At 36.7% G+C, this 20,162-nt stretch overlaps 3 protein-coding genes across 7 annotated transcripts in view; 1 reads left to right on the forward strand and 2 right to left on the reverse strand.

The window, feature by feature from the left end:
• Positions 1 to 20,162, forward strand: part of LOC132916297 (prolyl 4-hydroxylase subunit alpha-1) — a 295,125-nt gene that overhangs the window by 245,546 nt on the left and 29,417 nt on the right. The window lies entirely within an intron of this gene.
• The window catches only part of LOC132916426 (caspase-1-like), a 223,250-nt gene that overhangs the window by 6,239 nt on the left and 196,849 nt on the right, over positions 1 to 20,162 (reverse strand). The gene's annotated exons all lie outside the window — the stretch shown is intronic.
• LOC132916265 (probable helicase with zinc finger domain) lies at positions 15,162 to 19,720 on the reverse strand. Its single transcript, XM_060976121.1, has 5 exons — positions 19,298 to 19,720; positions 18,344 to 19,029; positions 17,480 to 18,151; positions 16,880 to 17,407; positions 15,162 to 16,376 (listed from the first exon to the last, which is right to left on the reverse strand). The coding sequence occupies exons 1-5, from the start codon at positions 19,518 to 19,520 to the stop codon at positions 15,744 to 15,746; spliced, it is 2,742 nt and encodes a 913-aa protein (XP_060832104.1). The 5' UTR covers positions 19,521 to 19,720; the 3' UTR covers positions 15,162 to 15,743.

Genomic DNA, 20,162 nt, shown 5'->3' on the forward strand with positions numbered 1-20,162 from the left:
AGTCGTTTACCGTTCGGTCAGAGCTCTGAACATTTTCCCGAAACTCTGTTTCAACGATATCCTTATCAGAAGCGACGATCGAGCTGCCGACATTCCTCCGTTAAAAAGCTGCAATTAAACGCGACACGATTCCCACGGGAGCTTTAAATCGGGCGCCCTCGTCGAAATTTGCCTAGGACGTCTCTGTTCAGTCGAGATTTCCCTGGTACGATGACCTAATTCGCCTATGATTATCGATTATTATGGCTGGAAAGTGGGAGGGGACATTGGAGAAGCGATTGGATCTTTATCTTCGAAACGATGTCAGCAATGGAACGAAACAGTTTTCATCTGAATAATACGACGATCGGGGTAACGATACGAGAATTATTGGAATAGGATTTTTATCGCTTATAGCTCGTAGCGAATTAGTGATCGTTCAGTGATACTTCGCCCAGTTCGAATCTTGTTATTGAACTCTATCATTTTAGAGGAAAATAAAGTTTTTATAGTTGGCAGGTATTTTAGATAGAATTTTTTGCGCCATCGTATCTTCTATAGCAGAGCTTCTTTTGTCTGATTTCCATTTATTAAAATGAAATTTCAGTTAACCACTAGCGCGGCAAAGACGAGATATTTTCGTTTTGAATTCGCCGTGTCCAACACATTGGTAGGTGGTTGTCGCAGAAATAAAAACAACGTCGACTGAGATTATTTGTCGAGGTACAGTTTCAGATTGCACCGGGTTCCCTGAAGTCATCGATATAGTTGCAATACATTTTTTTTATAACGCAAGCAAATCAAATAATAAATTTATTTTATTTTAATAATTTCAACCTATATCGTAGAATAGAAAGCGACAGCGAACTTAGTGATATTATTTCGACAAGTATAAAAAGAAAACGATTACTTGCAATAGATAGCGAAGATAACAATAGCGATCGCGATGAAATTGTTTCTCCATTATGGAAGCGATGCAGAATGATGTCTGAGGATGAGGTAGGTAGCAAGTGGCAATGAGAATTGTGAAATTAATCTTGTATTTAAAGAATGGATATGAAGACAGAAAATGAAAGCAAAATATGGGAATATTCACGAATTTCTGGAATAAAAATAAATATTAGGATGAAAAAAGAAATAGAAAAAAAGTAGGATGAAATGTCACAGCTTTACAAATGGTAAATGAAATGCTAACAGAAGACTTTTGGAAAATCGTTCTAATTCCAAGATGAAACTTGCAAATTAAGAAGGTTTGAAGACAGTTGGAGGGATACGAATATAGATAAAATAAATTCTTCCTTTGCTTTATGAATTTTAACGTCCTAATTGAAAGAATCAAGTGTTTAATAAATTAGTGTTCATGTTTGTGTAAGATTCTTTGCGTAAGTTTCTTGCGAGCCTTCTCGTTTCGAGTGACGTTAGTAAAAGTTGTTAGCGCGAGTGAGTTATACCTAATTAGACGAAGTTTTAAAATACACATAATAGTACCTACAATAAAATTACATACATAGTGAAATTCCAATCGTAAAGTAATTAATATAGAATACGGAAGAAACGTGCGAATAAACAAATATAAATATGCAGATTATTCTTTCGAATCCGTAATCAAAAACCAATACGATTGAAAGTATAAATGGCACGTAGCAAATGACGAATACACGTAACAACATATTGAAATTGTAACCAAAATTTAATAGGATTCGAATTATAGCATTACAAATACACAAGACGATATAGTGAACCTTCAATCGAGAATCAATTACGCGTAACAGTACAAAAGAAAGGTGTACGACACATATTCTTTTGAAAGTGTAAGCAACAGTAAATACGAGTGAAATGGAAAAAGAAATTACAGACAGAGATAATGTCATTCTGAAATTCCAATCGAAAGGCAATTTACAACGGTACAAAAGAAGCAAACATGGAATCAGTTATCGTTTCACTCAACAAAGGCCGATCGATCATCGGGATCGTGTAATTACATTAAGGAATTACCGTTTGAATTAAAATAGCGTGCAGCATTCATTTAATTCGGTCGATCGACGATGATCGATTCGAAACACGTCGCGAGATCGCGTGCACATTTATACCGACCTGGCTCGACAAATTTTGCATCGACGAAATTTTCCGGATGTGTCCCGTGGCGGAAGTGGCAGCGGCGGCGGCGACCTGGCTCCCTCGAATTTAATTGAATTGTTGCCCGATCGCAAAATTGCGGTCGCCCCGTTTCACTAGATCGCTTACAAACTATCCGACGGGACTTGATTTCATTCAATTTTCGATATGGACCGTTGAATCAACGAATTTTTCAAAAACACTCTCATCGCGTGTCATCTCTCGCGGTTCCAAGAATTTGCTAAATGCGGGAAAATCGTATGAACAAATTGGATAGTCCGCCGAGAAAATCTGCGATTATTTTCTAGATGTACGTAGGTATACTGAATTTTTTTAACTATTCTTATTCTTAAATCGATATTATAGTGAAGTCAATAATGATTTTCTTCAGCTTGACAGACTCTGATTAGAAAATTTTCCTAGATAAGAGAATCTTAAATTGATTCCCTTGGACAAACTCTATACATACATATAGCTATTTTAGTAAAAAGTAGATTTCTTCCTACATTTACTTTTGTTCTACCTGCTTTGTGATATTCGTGCGAATTATTATCAACGTGAATTTATAAGTTAGGAAAATTCAAATTTTCTTGAAAGCGCGAGTCGCTCCTAATTGGATTTTAAGATTATTCCATCTGTAATTGAGCAAAGTGGCAAATTTATACAATTGAAAGACAACGTATACGTTCAAGGCTCTGTAAGATAATGAAATAGTGTTTGTACCCCAAGCTGGTTTTCTCTGTTCTTCGACACGACGTTTCAGAAATAATTGTAGAACTTGAGATGGATTCATCATTACATATACTTATGCATTTTCTTCATATTATTTAATTAAGTATGCAAAGAATATCTAGGTACATATTAAAGAATATAATCTTCCAGTATTGCATATATATGTAACAATATAAACTGCAAAAAGATGCAGAAAAATTCCCGATCTATTGATAATAAAAGCAATCAAATTCTACAAACGATACAATAACCTGATCTTAGATCTTCACAAAACGACGCTTTCAAACTCGAACGAAAGCCTGACCTAAGAAAATCAACAATAGAAATATTTGGTTGGCAACTAAGTGATTGTGGATTTCGTCATTAGGTGGTTTGACAAAATCCACAATCAATTAGTTGCCAGCCCAATATAAAACTCCGTATCGTCCCAAGTCGCTCGATAACTAGAAACATGAGTCATAAGAATGAAAAAGAAATTTGCGCAAACGCCTTCAAATGATCTCATAATCAGGAGAAGACAATCGGTCGCCAAAAATATACGTATATTTCAGGCACCAGAATCGCAGTCGTGAAAGACTAATTGAAACGATAGTACAATCACGAGTGCGAAAACCGTGGTGGAAAATCGAAATTCTTTCGGCTTGCGATCGTGCCAGTCGTAGGAAACGCCGCGGGACCGATCGCCTGAACGGAAATCGACGCGTCGCCGTTTATGCATTCCGCGAATTTCGCGTGAACTAACCCCCGGAGAGGCCAGCAGCCAGCGCAGCGGGAGCATTCGAGCGCGTTTAATTGGAAATTTCGAACGGCGGGAAAAATTTGACGAGGTAGCTCCGTTCGTTTCGCCCTGTAGATCGATCGCGAATTATTCGCCGATACCGAAACGCCAAGTCAATCCCCCGGCAGGTCAGTTGAAAATTTCCCGAAGCTTGCAAGCTATATCGAACCCGGAAACCCTATACACGCGTTCGATTAAACTCGAACACCGATTCGAATCGCGATAGGGTAACGCGTAACGCAACAACGTGGTCGTCGTTCGATAGAAAAAAGAAAGAATCGAACAAGTTGTTTCTCGTGTACAGCGAATTGAGATCTTGTATTCTATTTCGGTTTTCTGTTTTCCAAATTTTCTTTTTTATTGCTTTTACTTTTTTCTTCGTTACAGTTCTCTATTTTCTTTTTTTTTTTTTGTCTTTTTTTTGGTGGAAGTTGGACATGGTTTGTTTTAACGATGCCCGTTTGTTTTCCAACGATCGAAATGGCGCGTGAAATTAGTTTAACCCATTAACGCTTTTTCGACTGCACCGGAATCAGTTCATCGAGTTCCTCTTCCTTGATTTTTTTTAACCTTTTGTTTCACAGGAAATTTCGATCAATGCGATGTGGATTTTGCATTGTTTCGATGCTTCGATTGTTTGTTTCTTTTTCGGCTTTGGCGAATAGGAGATTGGTTGGCGAAACGAGGAGAGTATAGGGAGAGATTAATTCGCCATCGAATTTTTTACGTTCCGACGTGCTTCCTACGTATCCCGATTACTGATGAAAGAATCGCTTGGATTTACGTGAATCCTGATCTTTGAGAGAACATAATTTTCAACACGACTCGCGTAGAATCTTTTTAATAGAAATTTCATTAGAAAATGATATTAATATTTCACCACTTAGGCGGTTCCTGTTAAATAAAAGAAATATTCTCAGGAAACGAGAAAATTTAAAAATTATTTGAAAAATCATTTCAAGAAAAATAAACTTATAAAAATGAGCCTTAGTAATCTTTAGAGAAATTCGACGTTAATTAAACGATGTAGCTGATCACTTTGACTTCTGAAAGACTCAATTGCGAGAGTCAGTCGACGAGTTAACATGCCACGTCGATCAATATGCCATTTTTCGTCTTTCACGCTTAACGAGTCGTTGGCGATCGAACAGGCAAAAAGAGAGTACGGTGAATACGAAAGCAGGTCCTGGAATTTTTTCTCCATTTTCAATTTCTAATGGACGAACAGCTGCAATGAGGTCTCCCAAGCTTTGTGATGCTTCTTTGATGCGACTGATCGAACGAATCGACAGCAATTTTCATATTCCCCTAACGATTCGATGGCAATGAGGATGATTTTCTCTTTTACGTGGAATTTAATGCTATAATACTTTGATGTCAGCTTTTTAAAGGGCATCCCACTCTTCATTATTCTCTCAAGTATGCATGAAATTTTAATTTAGAACGAACGTTCGCAATGTGATTATAATACTCTTCTACTTGTGTTATTGTACTTGTATTTTTTGTATCCGTTGTCAGAAACACAAGAAATCTTGACGATAAAGATACAACGCGCGTAAATACTTCAGAAGAAACATTATAACTCGTGTCCTGTTAAGAAGCTTGAAACAACTAGCTTTTAAAGTTACTCCTTTTGAAAAAGCTCTCAGTTTGAACTTATCAGTTGTGAAAATTATATATTATGTTATTCTGCCTTTTTTTTTGTAATAATTAGACCAGACATGAATGCACAACTGCCTATTACAACATTCCAGATTTAATTCAATCGTACATACATCTTGAAGAATTAATGAGAATATTAATCAACAAATATATATAAATAGAATATTAACACTAAAACTACCGATAGTTAACACGAAGCTATTTCTACCAAAATTAGTCAAAATGATTGGTCTTTAAAAAATACCTAATAATAGAATATTTTTATATTTATTGATTTATTACTTTCTTACAGAAGGAATTCCATGTTATGTAGTATATTTCTGGTATTATTACTCCGTCTGCGACCATAATCCCTAAACGAGGGTTGACACGTTTATAAATTGTAGAAACAGTCATTTTGGCTGGTGTGATATTTCTAGTGTTATCGATCCGGGATTTTTTAATAACTGATATCATATTGAGTGATACACAGTAGAAATTTTAAAAACGTGTGACAAATTGTAGAAAACGAGGAAACTGGTTAATTGGGGTTCTATGAACAGATTGCAGGACCCTTTTACACTTTGACAAGTATCAATCATTTTGACTGATATTGGTATAAGTAGCCTTGATACAATGTTATTTTCAGTTTGAATACAAAAAAATAAAATAAAATTCGTTATATTATTCTTTTAGTTATCGTTGCGAAAGTCATTACATCATTGCGGGGGAAAAATGTAACATGAAGTAGGAGTTTTAAGATAAAATTGTAAAACCGGTCAATTTGACTTGTATGGTAGTTCTAGTGTTAAACAACAAATCGGGAACTACCTGAACCCCAGAAGGTATTTCTAAAACTAATATCTCCTGAGCAATTATCTCGTCTTGCCGACTATCACCTTAACTTTAACCCGTAATCGTGTTCTTAGCCCTAAACACGCCAAAAACCAGCCCACAGGCGTCACCTTAAACCGACGCCAGTCTGAAGCAGCCCTAACGTCTCGCCGAATTACCGCCATCCACGGTATCGCGTCTCGCTCGTTAACGTAACTCGTCAACGGGATAATTTTATCGAGTCACAGCGAGGCGTGGGTAGGCAACGATACGCTGACACACGTCGTGAGACAATATCTCCTAGCAAGTGGAATCCAGAGACGCGGTAGTTCGCGACAGAGTTCAACCACGGTCAAACCGGTGTTCACACAGTAACGTGAGCGTGCATTAACATCACGTACAACATATATACACGGTGGTCCATAATTCGTAATACAAATGGGGTCAATGAGATTCTATGGTTCGAAATAAGAGGAAAATGAGAAATAACAAAGTTACTTTGGAAGCTTCATTCTCGAGAAAATTCAGATTCGAAATATCGTGTCATCTCATAAGTAACGCGTTTGCTCTGTGAGATAAGTTTCAAATAATCGATGATATCGTTACTATCGAAATTTTATAAAATTCGATTAGAAAACTCGAAAGGGAAGGACAAAGAATTATAAAAATACAGAAAATTTTATCATTGATCGATTCCTAACAAGATATCTTTTTTTACTTTTATATAGTAATTTTTATTTGTAGGAATATCGATGAGTTCGTTTTCTCGAAAACGAGGCTTTAAACGAAAAAATTGTATTCTCCATTTTCGATCTACTTTCGCTGTAAAATAACTTGCTAGCAATTATCTACTCCTATCTACTTGGAAATTATACAAATCTACGTATACTTGACAAATTTTCAAACTTGATTTTCTGAAAAATTTTCTCCAAACATCCAACGCAACTCTTATTTTTTATCTTCGTCTCCATCGTATCTCCATCACTATTTCCTTGCACTATACACTATACATGAATTACGGAGCACCTTGTATAGATACATACGCGTGTGCGCGCGCGTGTTACACGCGGAAGGGCGTCTGGCGTCTCTCCGCGACAATGCCAGGGATGTATATCAGGCTGCGGCTGTCATCGGCGTATCTAGCTCGGCCAATATCACCGTAGCATTAACCCTGGCAATAGCTAGCTGCCTGATAAAATTATCCTTGCCTCCAACGTGTCTTAATTAACCGGCGATTAATCTCAGTCTTAGGGGCTTCTTCGTGGTGTGGATTTTATCGTAGCTGATAGACCGCGGTTGTAAAATCAGCGAGAAACTAAACTTTACACATTTCCAGTAACGAAACGTATAATAAAATGTGCAGCGCTGATTACTCTGCTTTTTCACTTTTAATTTCATTAAAATTGGCAGCATTCAAATTTTAAAGAAAATTCAAACTTGAGTCATTAATTCTTAAATGCTACCCATTGGTGAAAAATTTAAGAACCAACAGCCGATATTCCATTAATGCAACGTTTCATTTATAGTATTTGCTCGATTCGTTTACTTTATTAAATTCTTTTATTTTTAACATTGTTATTGTCAAGGGAAATTTAATATTTTGTATAACTGCGGGGAACGAACACTTTCTCTTCCTTGTTCCCTAAAATAAGAATTGTAGGAAATTAACACGTGAGTCGGACTGTGAATCGAATGTTAGACGGTCCAAGGCACTAAAGGCTCCTTTGATGTCCAAAAGAGTTCTTCTTTAAGGTCAGACAAGAGAAAGATTTTTCCTTAACCCCTTAAGCGAGAAAAGCGGATCTATCTACCGAGGCAAGTCGATTGTATGGTAGTTCGAGCAAATCCGTCCGCTATCGTTGAATACAAAATGTTCAGGGATTCAATTCAAACATGCGCACTTATGTCCACGTTACACACCTGTTCTCGATATATTGCGCCATACATTCTGCATATAATCCTTATAGCGGAAGTCACAATATTTCAGAAAATTTTAGATAAAAAATTTGCTCTTTCATCGAGGTCGTAACTATTGTTTGAAATAATAGAGATACCCGAGCCAAGCAAATTATTGGGTCAACGATAGTTAAAAACTACTTTCACAGACTAAAGTAAAGAAGAAAATGTAAGCTACCGAATAATTAAAATACTGTTGGAAAATACCGAAACAAAGAATTTCCGATATATTACGTACCACAATATCGTAAAATATCACTATCCACCGTGACATAACGAACGACATATGAAAATTCTTTCCCCTCGTAAGAAATTGTAAGAATCCAGCAAGAATTCTTAAAATTCAGCGGAGGAGAATTCTTCGAAATTTTAAACCCGCTTTAATTAGAATAAAATTCACCTTGAGAACCATCTAAGCTCTCCGAAGCTCTCTCACCAAATATTTATAACATTCTTCTTCCTCTTTTTTTCTCGCTGCGCCTCGATGAAAAGTTCACGAAAAGACGTTATCCAATTTTTGCAGGCCGTCTATTGGGTCGCTGGCGCTGGTAAAAATTTCAATTAGCGACGAAATTGCCCTAGGCACCGCTCGCGAACCGGTCCTCTTCTCTGTATCGCGATAAGCACGATGCAATTAGGAAAAAGTTGCTTGGACAAGCCGAGAAGTTGATCTCGTTCGACGCTACACCCCGAGACCAGATTAGGGTGGGACGTTTTCGAAAGAAACACCGACTAATTGGCTTTAGTCGTGGAAGGGTAGATAGGATTTCTTGGTCCCGGAAAATGTTAAGTCATTTACGCGAATTAGCGGACGCTCCCTTCGTATCTTCTTCGTACGATATCTATTAATTGCTGTATGATATAACTTATGATCGAGTTGAAAAAAAAAAAATAAAAGAGCAAATTACTCCTCGTGGCTATAACGATGTACGTTATAATAAATGTAATAACAAGAAACAATTCTGTCGGAGGAAATACAGAAGAATCGATTGGAGGAATATAAAAGAGATATTGAGAATTAACGGGAGAGAAATTGAAAATTATTACTGCATTTGTAGGAAAAATAAAGTATTATGAAACATTGAATAAAGAAATCAATCAGAGATCCATTAGATGTTTGGTATTGTTTTAGAATTATTAATCGAAAGAATTAAAAAAAGGAACTATCGCTGGCTAATTTCTAGTGAAAAGAACAACGTGATAAGGAAAATTAATCGAATAAACTTTGAAGGAGCATTCCATGCCAACAATTTATTATCTAAAGCAATTAGAAGAGGAAGTATTTTAAAAATAAAGAATGGTCGCTACCTTCGTAAGAAGAACAAGGTAATAAACATTAATTAGAGAAACCAAGAGACGCATTCCACGCTAATTACTCGACACATCCAGCCTAGGATTACCAAGAAAAAAAAAATGCCACTTAACACAGTCCCTCCAACCGCGCGTCCTATTTCGCTCGGCGAACAATTCGAATCGAAAACCATCAAACGGCACTTCATCAGAACGCACCAGTCGATCGTTTAAACAGTAGCGACGAAAAAGCTGGAAACAATACTCGTGATCGTTAATGGCGAAAGTTCATCGTCCCGACCGCTACCCTCTCGAAAATTTGTTAGCCGACTGCAGCGTCGGCCCCGGCTAAATTGTTACGTTATAATCGACTTCCGGCGGCGACGATCCATCGCGTGGTTGGTTAAACGCTCGGAAAACCAACAGCCAACGAGCCACGAAAATTATCGTGCCGATCTTGCGCGACAACGTCGGAAATGGGGCCATATATTGACCATGGCAAGACGACCTCGATGCGAATTGCACATGCTGTTAACGCGATACATTAGAATTTAAAGGAACAAAGCAGCCATGACCGAATCGAATTCGTATTTATACGGCGACCAACCACCCATGAAAATTAAAGATCTTTCTATATGGAACTGACTGGCAGAAATGTATGGTTATTGTCTTTGGATTTTACGTCGAACGAAAAATTGTATGTTGCATGGTACCATTGCGACGATAACTATGGTGACCCAGTTTCATGGGTATAAATATGGATGGAAGAGGAATAGAGTCGCAGATCTGTATACACGGTGTCTTTGGAGAAAATCATACTCAATATCAGGATATCGTGTTTCCAATAGCGGTACTCTGTTGTTACGATATATTTCACGTTTTATTTGAATTTTGAAGTATAAAATTGGCAAATGATATTATACGTACAAATATAAAATTTGTAGGAACGATATTTGATGTTCGTGAATTTTTAACTGCAATATTTATATTCGTATTAATTAAGAATAATTGTTTGTATTGTAAGAATTTGTACGGTGAAAACTTCGTGTTACAGTAGTCTGTTATTTTTACGGAATGACGGGATAAGCAAAGTGGAATAAAAATGTATAAATAATCAAAAATGTCGTAGAAAATCTAGAATTTGTTATGAAATACTATACACAAAAGAAGATCCTTTAATTATTAATTGCAGCTATCGGTATTATTATCTGTTGTTGGAATTAAACAATAGCAAACAGTTTTATCAATATATAAAGCAAGAAATGTATGGAAAAATTTCATACAACGAATGTCGTGAAAGAAATAATTAAAAAACTACGATATTTGACGTTCATGTTGTTATCCATTCTTGCAATTAAATAAATACGAAATATTGCCGTTCTTAACAATTTCCTTCACAACGTTCATCACATTAAACTTCTCCATTAATTTCTTGCGTTACATTGATAAAATACCTGTCCACTAAAAAGCGATACAAGAAGTTTATCTTCTTCGTAGAGATCCTGTGTAATACTCGAGCCATGGCGCAATAAGAAAGACGACACACCGTTGGAGAACGATATTAATACTACCCTATAATATTTCATCATTTTACCTCAGAGTTCAACACTGAGTAGTATCGCATTGGCTGAGAACCACAAGGCCTATTGGCTCCTTCGAACGATGAGCTGAAACACGCGATAGTATTCATGTCTTTTGTGCAAAGTGTACATAACGCGTGGATCTACACGATGTTCATGGCACAAGTATTAGCATGCAAGGAGAGATCGCGTAGTAATACGTCTTCGCCGTATTGATCGTCGCATAATTCCGGATATCGCTGGGACGTTGTGATAATATGTGATTATAGGCAAGTTAATGTCGGTGAATCTGTTAATGTAGTGGTACATTGTTTGCTCAATAATGGATTTCACGTTGATTATAGTAACTTGTTTGGCGCATGTCGAGTTCCATGTACTCAGATGATAATATATTGTATAATTTATTAACCGTATTCTAGAATTTTAAATATTTAAGAAATCATTTATAGAAAAGCAATCTTTATACTCAATATGTCGTTACCCAATTCCACACCAAGAAGTATACCTTTGCATTTGATTTTGTAATTAAATATGTTTTCCTCATCGCCAATAGAAATGGACTTATATTTCTCCTATAGGATCTTCAATAGCTTTTATATTAATATTGAAGCGTTCGAGTTATCATAGAAAGAAAAATACTGTTTTAGTGGATCGTTAGTAAGTTGATATTATTGAGGATATTAATGTAATGGTATGTTTTATAGACAGTCTGGTCTCAAATTAAAAGCTCAAGTGGTGACATCCATTAGTACAGTGACACTCAGAATGTATAATATACTACAGAGAAAGAACTGAGTCGAAAATATGAATAGATGACGCGATCCTAATTAAGCTTCCGAAGGTTTCTTGAATTTATATGAATTCATATATCGGCAGGATAATACGTATAAACATTAACCTCTGACCTGTTCGTTTATTTATCTGTTGATCTACTTCTTATCAGGGAAATCAAGTCATGTATCAACTACATAATTAGTATACAACACGCGTATGTAAATTAAGATCGATGAAATCCATGAAGGGCATAAAATAAATAAATAAAAATTAACTGGACAGTAATAATATAACATAAATAGACAAACAAGATGAATATGTAACAAATTCAGGAAAAAATAATATGTAATAAGAAGGAATATATTCATCTCATTAAAGAAAAGTTGACTCTAGTGTCACTACGATGCACTTGCTAGCAACCAGGTACTTTTCCAGGTTAAGTATCACTCGTCGTTTTACAAGTGCATGGTGTCCAAAGTTGGACCAACTATCTCTTGCCCGAATACTTGACAAGGATGACGTTCATCCAGTGGTCAATCAATAGTTAGTAGTGGTCTGTTTTCATCTGTAAATAATGATCTATTATCTCCAAATTCTTTTTACAATTATTTTTAACGACTACCTAACCAGTCTGGTCGTTTCTGAACATACTCATTCTACTCCAATTATCGACTTTCGTAGATAACATCCGTCTTGGTTACCGTCTCTTTTCCAGGAAACTCGAATCTATTCCTACGTCTTCGATTTCTACAGATCTATAGTGATCTACATATAGAGTAGTACCTGATGCGAGGAGTGTTCTCCTAATTTCTTTTTCTTTCTTTCTTTTTCAAAATGGCGATCTTACTATTGTGGATGTCCCTAGGAGTACAGTTCCCATTTTTAGATTCTATAGAACTGTTTTCATGGACAGTAACCATATCAAATTTTATGGTGAGAAAGAATATATCACTCTCACTAGCGTACCTTTAACAGTGTTTCCCTGGAGTATACTTTATTGTGATGGAAAGTTTCCACATTTAAGGGAACAATCTCTTTGCAAGGAGGGATTCTATGAAAAATCTTATCATAACAAGAGAATCCAGATGTTCTCAGGAGTGAAAAATTCCAAGCATAAGAGAAAGTACAATGACATAAACAAGAGAAAAAAAGGCAGCGTAGCAAGGACAAAGCTGTGTATGAATACCAAAACAAAACAACAAACGAAAAAAAAAGACAAGTTCATAAAGGATTTAAGAACGGAATTAGTATAATAGAAAGAAACAGTGTAAGAGCGATTAAAAAGAAAGCTACAAAAACAGTGCAGAGAAAACAATATTTATACATCAGAAATAAGAGTGTATCAAAAATATCAGAAGAGGAACGTTATGTTAAAGTATGAAGTAATATGTTTTTCATAAAGGAATATCAACAGAACTTCAGAAAATTCAAAAAAAGCAATATGATTGAAAAAACAAAAGAGAAGAAACAAAAATAACAGCCAGACAAAGAACAGTTTCCAAGTGTCATGTTTTTAACTACCTCAAGTAGCCCAAGACACTTGGCCAACCCAAAAAAATGTTTCTACAATGTAATCAAAAGTAATGAGTAAACTGTAGGCAAAATATGTGTGCGATACACTCCAGCGAATGAAATTAAAAAATTACTATGTACCCAAGGGAAAGAACGAGGAAAGATAAATTCTACGCGCTCGGTCGACTTGTCGTCCCACCGCGGCCGAGAGAGTAAGAATATCGCTGGAATTCTGCCGATGCCCTCGGCGATACACCACCTTGTTAGAGGGAAATTGAGTTTAACTACGAGTGCTCATTCGCTTGCTCCCTTCTTGTTTCATTTGTCCTCACCCTCTTTCTTCCTTCACTCTTTATCGCGCATAAGTCATCGCACGTGTTATATCAGAAACAACTTATTTCGATGCTAACAGAGCTTATTACAATTAAACTGTGGATTTTCGTGCAATTATGAAAAAAAGATAAAACAAAAAAATACATGGAATGCAGATAATATATAAAATGTCCAAAATGTAGTAGATAGGTCTTTATAATATTTAATAGATAAAAGAAATTTTTATTCAAGTCCTATTCTTTCAATTCTGCTCATGAAAATATGAATTTGGACAAAAATCCGTAGTCTAATAACAAGAATTAAAAATAAATGATATTAATAACAGTGGATATAGACGATTTATTTTCCAAGCTTTTTCTTTTTCATGGGAATCGATTGGAAGGCAAATTGTAATAAAAATGTTTCAAATCGCTCTACGTGATAATAAATATACTATTATTAGGGTAAACATGGAAAAACATATTACGCAAGTATCGCTCTGATTTTTAATTCTATCACGTTTTTGTTGATTTCTTGTCTTTTATTTGTATTTAATTACGAAAAGGTTCGAAAAATATATATTTCGAAATTAAATCAGTATTTTAATACACTGGGTAAAGAAAAATAAAAAAACATTCGTATGGAGGGATATTTTATAAAACTCCACGATACGAGCCAATTATCACTCCAAAAAAAGCAAAAATCTGTACAATACCAACAGATAATACTGCAAAAATATTTGTATCAAAAAACATCCTCTCAAAAACGAGACATGTAACCAATTAGCAACAACCGAACAAATTCGACATTTCTATCTATCGAACACTCCAGTTGCAATAATTATTGACTGCGATTGAAATTAAAATCCGCGAGTTTACGTTTTCGCAAACAATACGTCGTTAGAGAAGGATCGGGATAGCAATTACGATAGAGATTGGTTTTAAGAGAATTTATCCTTTTTTTTTTTTTTGTTTATAAGACTACCTAGCCAATATGGCTATCAGAGTAGTCCTTAATTACAGAAATAAAAGCAAACGAAACGGCTTTGTTTGGTCCCGTATTCATGCGACGCGCGAAACGGAAGCGACGAGCTTTTCAAAAGAATCCACGAACCGCTTTTCGCTCTTTCGCCTCCCTTTTCAGCCATTCGAGGGTCGTCGGTGACCATTTGGCTCTTGCAGCCCGCGAATATGAATCGCCCAGACAAACTAGTGTCACTTGTCTAGAAACTGGTTTGCTTTATTCCCAGGCATTCGCACGAATATACACTACCATTCCGTAAGTCAAACACCTGCTGGTTCCGGAGGAAATGTTTATTCAGACAAGCTTTCGGTAAGATCTCAGAAATATAGCATGATATAATTTCCTTTCATAATGAAAATAAGAATTAAGTATTAAAAATAGCACACATTTCTATGAAATGTCAGTATTTAACGAAAAAGAAAAAAGAATATTTTGTTGATGAAAGTCATGCTTCTAGTTCTATTATTTAATAATAAAAGTAATTAATTTTTCATTATTTGACCGGTAATGATGATTATTACCTCTGATAAGATATATTTACAAAAAGAATTTTTTCGAATATTCGGCGTAATCTTTGAATAGGATCGCCTTAGTACTACGTGAAAAGGGAATTAAAAAGTTCATCCAAGGCTACGTGGAACTAATAAAAAATATATTTCTATAATATATCAGTACTTGTAGTGTCATAACATAAGTTGTACAGTCTCCACATAGATGCATCTCTGACAAACAGATAAGATCAAATGATAAAGAAACGATACAATCTATAATAGGCAGATCAAAGACACATCGTAAAATTAAGAGTAGAATTGAATCTATTAGTAACAGTTAGTTAATTTCTTAAATCTATTCACAGAGAGACACTCTAAGGATTAGTAATTCCAAAATATATATATGTATGTATGTATGTACATTCAAAACATCGTAGCTAATCAATCAATTAACTTTTTTAATCCAATATTGGTACATTGCACCGATCCACAAATTCTCAACATCTTATTCTTTGTCATAATGTTATATCATGAATAATAAAATCATCATCGTCTAAAAAAATCACTTATATAAATCTACAATGTGTCGCAGAGTCAATTTTTCTCTTTCATTGGACTAAGATTATAGCGGGGTGCCGGGAAGGCAGAGCCGATCTAAAACATTTGAAGTCACTTTTAAAAACAACAACCGGATCGTTTAACTTCAACATAGTATTCCCGTCGACTTTACGCAGAGTAATAAGGATAATGAAACACCGGATACAACATTGGAACCGGCACATACTCCACCAGATAAAAGTTATTTCTGGGTGTAAACTCCCTCGCTAATGGGTTCAGCGGTGTAATCAGCGGAAGCTCGGGTATCTGACTCAAACGATACCTCAGAGTTTCCCTGTCGATGCCGCGTAAATCAGCTAGCTCCAGGTATCTCTGCCAGAGCCTCCTGCAGGAACCAATGGTGAACAGAGCAATAGGATCGCCCACCACTGCTACCAGACATTTAGCCCGTGTCATAGCAGTGTTCAGAAGTCTGGGATTGGTCAGGAAGCCATAGTCCTTCACCTTCCTCTCCGCGGAGTATCGACAGCAGCGCCTGGTACGCACCGTGCTAATAAACACGGCGGTGAATTGCTTCCCCTGAACGTTTAACACCCTCTCCACCGACACGTCCATCATCCCGCGTTCCCTCAGTTCCGTACGAATCCTCTGCACCTGCTCCGCGTAATAGACGAGCACACCGATTGACTTTTCACCATAGATACCCCAACGATCCGTTGGCCAATTGCTACGCAGCTCCTGCACGCGGTTAACCAGCTCGTATACCTCGTCCATGTTCGCGTAGCCTGTCGAATGGATGCCCTGATAGGAAAGAAAGACAGAGTTACGTTGAGCGAGAAGTTCCATCGGTGTGAAGTCTTGGTAGGATCGTTGATTTGAAGTGATGAGACCGAGATTGGAGTGATGGAGAGCAGTGATGGTTCTATGGATGCGTTGTGTCATATCGCGCTGACCGAGAGGTGTTACAAGCAACAGTGGGTGTCCGGTACAATGAAGAAGATGAAGCAACAGGTATCTGTGGTTGGATCAGGAAATACATGGTTTGTTACGGATTTGATGTGTTATATCTGAACGCTTAAGATAGGTGTTGCAATGGAATTTGATGTGTAAACAGAAAACAAATTCTTCCAATGAAGATAATAGTAGTTTGAAGCAACAATAGGTGCGAGTGTTAATTATAGGTACAATGCAAGCGTAAATTATCACATTCATTCCATTACGTTAATACTCATTCTTGCAAAGAGAAAATGTATTATATTCCAACAATTATTCTATCTTTAAGATTCTCCTGACGGTAAACGTACCTGCTCTTCGGCGCCTTGAACAGCATAAAAGGTCAAAGGCTTTAACGTGGGGTGCTCTATTATGTCTATCTTGTTTATTGTGGGTGGAGACATGACAATTCCGTCGTAGAACATCTCCGAAGTAAATTTAATGATGTCCTCATGAGCACGATAATTCTGATGCAGATGAATCCTGCATGGATGAGTTTTTGGGTACATTCCATAGATCCTTTCCAGTAAACTTATACCCAGACCCCGTTCGCTAGCCAGGTCACTATATATTTCTGGCGCAAGTTGCATGTGATCGCCGGCCAGAACTAAGCGAGTGTGTGGGGTAGCTAAGACTAAAGGTATAAGGACTTCGCACTCTAATGCTTGAGCAGCCTCGTCGATCACTATATGCGTGAACGATATATTTAAGCTTGTTAGACAGCTAGACGTGGCCAAAGTGGTCACGATCAAACCACAGTCTCTAAGGTCTTCTTCGGTCGGTTCGCGGAAGGTACCGTTATCTTTCATCAAACTGTACTGCTGAACCACTGGATGTACCTGAAATGGGGTAATGAGAGCAGAAGGGGAACTCTTCGATCGAAGAAATTTGTTTCTTCTGGCCAGACGTACCGTGTTCCTGGATCTACCTTTGTAATAGATTCTTACTGGTTTCAATCGTGGATTTTTATCACATTTATACCAAGTGTCGAAAAATTCTTTAACATAAAGATCTGCCGCGCTGTTGCTGTGTGTGCAGAGCAGGATTTTATATTCTGAGCTACCTATCAGCAAAATTCGTAGTGCCTGAGCAATGGTAAACGTTTTCCCAGTTCCAAATGGTCCTAGTAGCAAGATCGGTGGCATGGAGATATTAGTAGAGGCTGTTATTACCGCCAATGCGTGTTCCTGTTCTACGTTCAACAAGCTATATCCCATATTGCTCGAGCTTCTTTTTAACAAATTTAGAGGACTATCTTCTTCCATATTTCTGTAAACTGTGTTTAGAAATACTAGGCCAATGTCAGGCAAACTATCCACGCTCTTGTGCCACTCGCAGAAGGGCAACCGGTTCAATAGGAATTGAACTTGCACGTGTACATCCATATTGGCTACCAAGTTTAACGCGTACACACACTCTTTCGACAATCTAATGTACACTGTTTGCGTGCACTTATCCTCTATGTACGCTTCGTATATTACATTCGACGGTTGTGTTAAGCTCTTCAAGAGTACTTTATTGCAACCTCTCAGGAACAGCCTGCCGCTTTTCGTATCTTCTGAGATACTGCGGCTTAGCGGCAGCTGTGGTAAAAAATTCATCATATATTCAATTTTTTGTATACACACAAAATCGAGAAAGTGCGGGACAACTGTACTACACAAAATGCGAATTTATATGTACTTGTGAAACTAGGAGTAATTGTAGATTATTGTTTAAAGTGGCAGAAGATTATAGAAAGAGAAAAAAGGTACAATTGTTAGAAGGAACCGCACCTGAGCAAAGAGTTCACCCGGTGGTGCATATTTGGCAATGGTGGATCCATCACCTGCAGACAAAATGTAGTAGCTATGAAGACGCATGTAGGAGGTTTCATTATATCTAGCTATCTGTTCATGTCGAGCTAGCTCTTCCACCGTGATTAACTCGTGAAGACGACCTCTATAATTTTCTGGAGTTAAACAATCGTCCGTGAGAGATTCTTGAGTCAAGAAAAAGTTGTTTCTATTTGGATATGGATACGTCATGCACAGTGTGTCCTCCTTTGGGTCTTTCATTGATACAAAAGGTGAATTAAACCAGCAAATCTGGTACGTTTCATTATTCCACATCATTGGATTCTGTGAGAATTGATAATTGGTTGCTTCGTCAATCCTGGTTAAGTCTCCGGTTGGTACCGAATCCATGCAAATCTTTTGGATTATCACTGGGTACTCCCCAAAGTAAAAAATGACATTCTGGCGATACGTGCCATATTTATGGGCAATAAAGCAAATTTTGACTACATAATGCTCTTCACCACTTAGTGCATTTTCGTTTGCGTTTGAATTGTTCAACTCTGGATTGTACCATTCCTGGCCATTTGTAATTCCAATATTAATATTATCACATATAACAGATTTCAATACAAAATTGCTGCGATTCTCATCCAAGGTTAGTGCTATTCTTTGTAACTGTTTACCTAAATGAACGCAACAGACCCTTTGACAATTACTACATCAGAAAAAAATCCCAATGCTACATCTCACTCCATAAACTATCAACACAATTACTCCATAATGATGTTTAATGATCCTTTGATAATTACTACTTAATATCATCAATATTATTTTATTACCAATATTATCAGTAGTTTGTCAATCAAGTTTTACATTAATACAATCAATTGACCAACAGCAACCAATTTAAAAAAAATATGAATGTAAACACTACTAGAAAACAACACTTACCGTTCGTCACGATCTGAAAGTCCCAACAGTACGTTACATCGTTAATGGTCGAACGACAGCAGAGACTCTTATTCGAAAAAATTAACACATTGTTCGTATCCCTGGACGTTATTATCGTCTCAGGATTCTTCGATTTCACCCAGTCGTAGTGCACCTTCTCGGCGAAGCCGGAAGGAAAGTCGGTTTTAACCTCTTCGTTCATTCGATATGAGTGATCGACCATGTTCGCGGATAGAAATTCCGCATAATTTCCACTAAATTCCGATATCCGTAACTACATCGTATCGCGATACACGATTTTTCGCATTTTCGAAGCAACAAATACACTTATTTCACCGCGCATCCCCGCTATAATTCTCTCCGTACAACACACAACGCTTTTCACTGATGGACGATGGATTACTTATGCGTACTGCGCATGCGTAAGCTGTATAATATCGCGTCGGATCATCGCCATCTGGTGACCATTAACGCACTCGCAAGCTTGAATAAGTGACATTACCGATAACGGAGTGAACGAGTTCAATAATCTCAATTTTATTTACTACATATTTAAATCTACTTTATTATTAATTTTTGTCGTGTTATTATTAATATTTGCAATATTTATTATTCAAATAAATTATAACGAAGAAAATTATGTTGAAGAACGAAATAAAGAATCAAAATAATTCTGATATATATAGAAAGCTGTTAGCTATCACAATTTACATTACAACGAAGCATTTAATTCAATATTTCTATCTCCAAACTCGCTGTTTCTTGTTCTTCCATAGAATACATAAATCAATAGATATCCTATTACACGAAAATTAAAACACAAAAAGAAAACAAACTTTCTTTAATCTCTGCCCTATAGCTTTTA

Source organism: Bombus pascuorum, chromosome 1 (assembly GCF_905332965.1).
Source record: "Bombus pascuorum chromosome 1, iyBomPasc1.1, whole genome shotgun sequence".
NCBI lineage: Eukaryota > Metazoa > Arthropoda > Insecta > Hymenoptera > Apidae > Bombus > Bombus pascuorum.